General features: G+C 43.7%; 1 protein-coding gene across 1 annotated transcript in view; it reads right to left on the reverse strand.

Moving 5' to 3' along the window:
- TEX10 (testis expressed 10) overlaps positions 1-4,027 on the reverse strand; it is a 50,031-nt gene that overhangs the window by 210 nt on the left and 45,794 nt on the right. The window contains 2 exon segments of the mRNA XM_010145262.1: positions 1,211-1,438; positions 2,377-2,558. Of these exon segments, the coding sequence (XP_010143564.1) occupies positions 1,211-1,438; positions 2,377-2,558 (410 nt within the window).

Consider the following 4,027-nt stretch of genomic DNA (forward strand, 5'->3'; position numbering starts at 1 on the left):
TCTTCAGCGTCTAGAAGGAAGGAGGAAAAAAGGTAAAACTCAAATTTCACCAGCAGTGCTTGCAAAGCTTCACTTTGTTTTTGCAGAGAATCAGGTGCACGGTTCAGGGTACCAGTTGGCCTTGTTCACCTGCATGCCGTAACATTATTGTCATTTTATACATTTCAAAGTGGTCTGTCTGTAAAGCTGAAATAAAGTGTTATTACTTGGGTACGCTGAGTCAGTGTTCCATTACAAAGAGTGTGAATTATACCAGATGTGATTTCCTTACTCTTAATTACAGTGGCTTGCTTACTTCCCAATTGTGCAATTAGAGTAAATTAAAATGCAAACGAGCATGGTTCTACTGAAGCAGGAGAGCTCAACACCTCAGTCCATAGGAGAACCGCTACCAACAGACCAACATAGCCCATGGGCCAGTAATTCACTCCCTCCTTAGTATTCACAAGAAGTTAAAAAACCCCAGCAAACTCAACTCACATTGCAGTGGAACATCACAGAAACCGCCTGAGGTATTTTCAACACCGAAGGAAACCACCCACCTCATTCCCTGTTGCAGAGTTGAACGATACTCTCTTGCAGCTGCTTTCACCACCACTGATGTCATGTTTCTGGTAACAAAGGTTTTAGAAACTGCTAATGGACACATGTGCCTTACCTGTTCAAACCTCAGCATTCTACACACTCTGCACTCAAAACTAGTGAGAGCTTTGTGCAAGGCAGTTTCAAGCATTTTTTCTGAAGGGAGAAGCAACTATAATGGTCTCATAACCACTGGAACGTGGACACACGAATACAAGTGTTGGGTTTTGCAATATTTGAAAAAGAATATATTTTGCACTGTACAGATTTAAGAGAATTTGCCTGACTTAATCACATCTTCCTACACCTATATGCCCCTGCTGCAGTAAACAGAACAGACTCATTTCTTGTTTGGGGACAGCGCTCCCTCAGACAGGCTATGTGGGTAATCCCCTTCCAGTGCGTTGTGGAGGAAGCCAAGTGCTGCCCAGGGCCCTGGCCTGGGTGCAAGCTCAACTTCAGAACTGTCTCCTCTGTGCAATGACCGCAGCAGCGTGGAGAAGGGGCAGCCCTCTACATGGCCTGGACTACCAAGACAGATCAAAGACAACCATAACTTGTGTTTCACTTGACATCTGCTGTGTTTGCAATTTCTAAACCTTGTAAACCCTTGTAATCCGTGGGAGACAACAAGAAGTTTCATACCATGATGTCCTTGATAATCTGTTGCACCAGAAATTCATTGGTGATCATATGGCTCCTGAGCTGACCATGCTGCATTAGTAAGCGAAGCAACTGAGCGACCACGGGCAGTTCTTCCCGACAGATCCTGCTCACTTGCAGACTTTGCAGCATCAGTCTCAGTAATCGCGGCAGGAGGGCTAATGCAGAAATACACGATCCCCACAGCATATCCCTGAGAGGAAGGGAGAACAGAAATTTACTTCATTAATGATTCTGTGGACCAGTCCCATCGCTGCACAAGGAGATGTGTCTCTGTGAATTCCACTGTGCCAATTTTCTGCACTGTAATCAGAGTTGAAGCAGAAAATCTGTACCAGAAAAGGCTAAACTTGAAAATACCTAAAATTTTGTACAGCATCAGAAAAAAAAATTAAGGTCTAGAGCTACATTTGTGCCCTAGAGCTACAAATGTTGCTGAAGCCCTTCCACAGTGTAATTTCTGCTCGATGCAGCTGGGAAGAGGTTTTGGTTGCAGTCATTGTTCAGGTACACCTGAATCTTTATGTAAGACTCAGAAGAAATCGAACAGTGGAATCAGCTGTGCAAGTCATTAAATACTGTAAATGGAGGAGGACTCTGGCTTTAAAAAACACAAATTTTAAGTAAGCTTTGAACAACTTCCCTGTAAAAGCAAGTCAGAGGAAAGATCTAAAAACATACAGGTAAATAAACTCATTTAAATCTGGTATCTGTAGGTTTTGTTTTTTTTAAATCAAATAGATTTGCAGTCTGTGAAATGATGCCTGAGAAGTTCTGCTACAGCTGAAACATCAAGTCAGGGAAGAGTACAAGCTTACAACGCCAAGTGCTTTACAGGCTGCTTTTTAATGTTATCTACTGAAACTAAAGGCTAAGGCTAAAGCTTAAGTCAGGATGGTTCTGACATCTAACTAGAACAATCTGAGATGAAACCTTCTGTGGTGGTTGTTTTAAATAATTCCAGCTAACTTTGCAGCTGTTTCTCTTAAATCCCAAGTACTGTTTTGAAGTAAGCAAAAGACAGAGTAAAATAAACTGGGGGGATGGGGAGGGGTATCCTTTTATTTTACATCTCTAAACACTTTTGGGTATAAAGGCCGAGAACCAACATGGTGAGAAAAGCAGCATTACCTTTTCTGTACATGTTCTGCATCCTCTTTGTCTAGAGTTAGTAGAAAGTACAGGAGACTGTAACAACAGGAGGCTAAGAACTTGTGCAGGTTGTCACTTAGGATGCAGGCTTGATCCAAGAGCTTATTTATGGCACATAGAACAGATCCAGCTGTGCTATCGGGAATTACAACCAATCCAACCTGTATTAACACAAAAACCCCTGAGGAGTTCATCACCTGATACACAAGTTTTTTGCCTGTATTCAAGCGTACCTAGTGCTGAAGGAATCTCTTTCACATTCCTTTGTTTTTCCACACACCAGTGCATTTTTTTCAAATCCCTATTTGCCTGAGAAACATCACTGATATCGACAGAAGGTTAAACTGGCATCTTCATTCCATCCCCTCTAAATAAACACTCATCTCAAATGTATTTTTAAAACCCACAACACTTTTTTGGGTAGAGGCGGTGAATTAGAAAACCATTTAAACTGAGTAATATTAACTCTCCTAGATTTTTGCTCTGTAAAGCCTTAAAATTCATGCATTGCTAATGTGGCACCATTTATCTTATTAAAAAAAAAACTAAGGAGTTTTAGAGTAGCCTAATTTGCTCACCTGCAAGTGCATCGTTTTAAGCTGACAGAGGCAGTTGGTGCACTTAACAAGGTCAGCTGTTTCTTTTAGAAATGTTTAGGAAAAAAAAAATCAGTAAAGTACAAGCCACAGAAATGTGGAGTGTATTTCCTTGGTTTGATTACTTATGGGAGGTAAAAGATAGAGAGCAATGATGGGTTCAAACTTAAATACTTCCAGTGTAAGACACCAGCTCTATTTCTAGCCGAGGAGCCCAGATCACTGTCCCAAGCTGGCCCTGCACCAGCTGGGTGCAGAGGCAGAAGGACAGCGTTCTGCATGGCAGAAGATAGACTGCAACTGTCACCAGGACACTGCTGAACAATACAGGACACTGAGGCACTAGAGAGTAAAAACTAATAATGCTGTTCCTGACCAACCCACATGTAGGAAATAACGATGGTGACCTAGACAGATGACTGCATTTAGCGAAGCATCCTGAAGATCAGTCAGCCAAGGCTGCTGATGACACGTGCCAGTCAGCCAGTGTGGAAGATGACGTGAACACAGACATGCCAATTTACACAAATCCAGCAGACGAGGCTGCTCAAGTGAGTCCCCACATAGGATGTTGCCTACACAGCGCCTTTCTTCCCTGTAAGGTGGTGTCATCCAGTTAGACCTTGGGCAGCATCTGATCAACTACCCCTTAACTGTTTGCTCTCAAGGGGACAGCGCAGCGGAACGCATAAGCCGATGTAAAAGTTGAGAGGTAAGTCAGCACACCCCCCCGCCCCCCCAAGCCCCCCGACTACAGTTGCAGGTCAGCCTCTCCCTCTGGAAGCTCTGGTCTCATCATGTTTTGGTAGGGCTTCCCACAGGGAACTGCAGAGACTTGTTGTACTGCAGAACCAGCTTGATGGGAGGACAGACAGGTCCTCCCTCTGGGCAGGCAGCATCACGGGCAACTGCAGATCTGTCCCTTACAATTCTGTCACCCAGCTCTGGCTTTGCAAGCCCCAGCCCTAGCGCAGGGAATGTTTCAGCACTAGCAGATGACAGACTACAACTCATCTAAAGCTGCTAGTCGCTCT

Source organism: Buceros rhinoceros, unplaced genomic scaffold (assembly GCF_000710305.1).
Source record: "Buceros rhinoceros silvestris isolate BGI_N320 unplaced genomic scaffold, ASM71030v1 scaffold1341, whole genome shotgun sequence".
Classification (NCBI taxonomy): Eukaryota; Metazoa; Chordata; class Aves; order Bucerotiformes; family Bucerotidae; genus Buceros; species Buceros rhinoceros.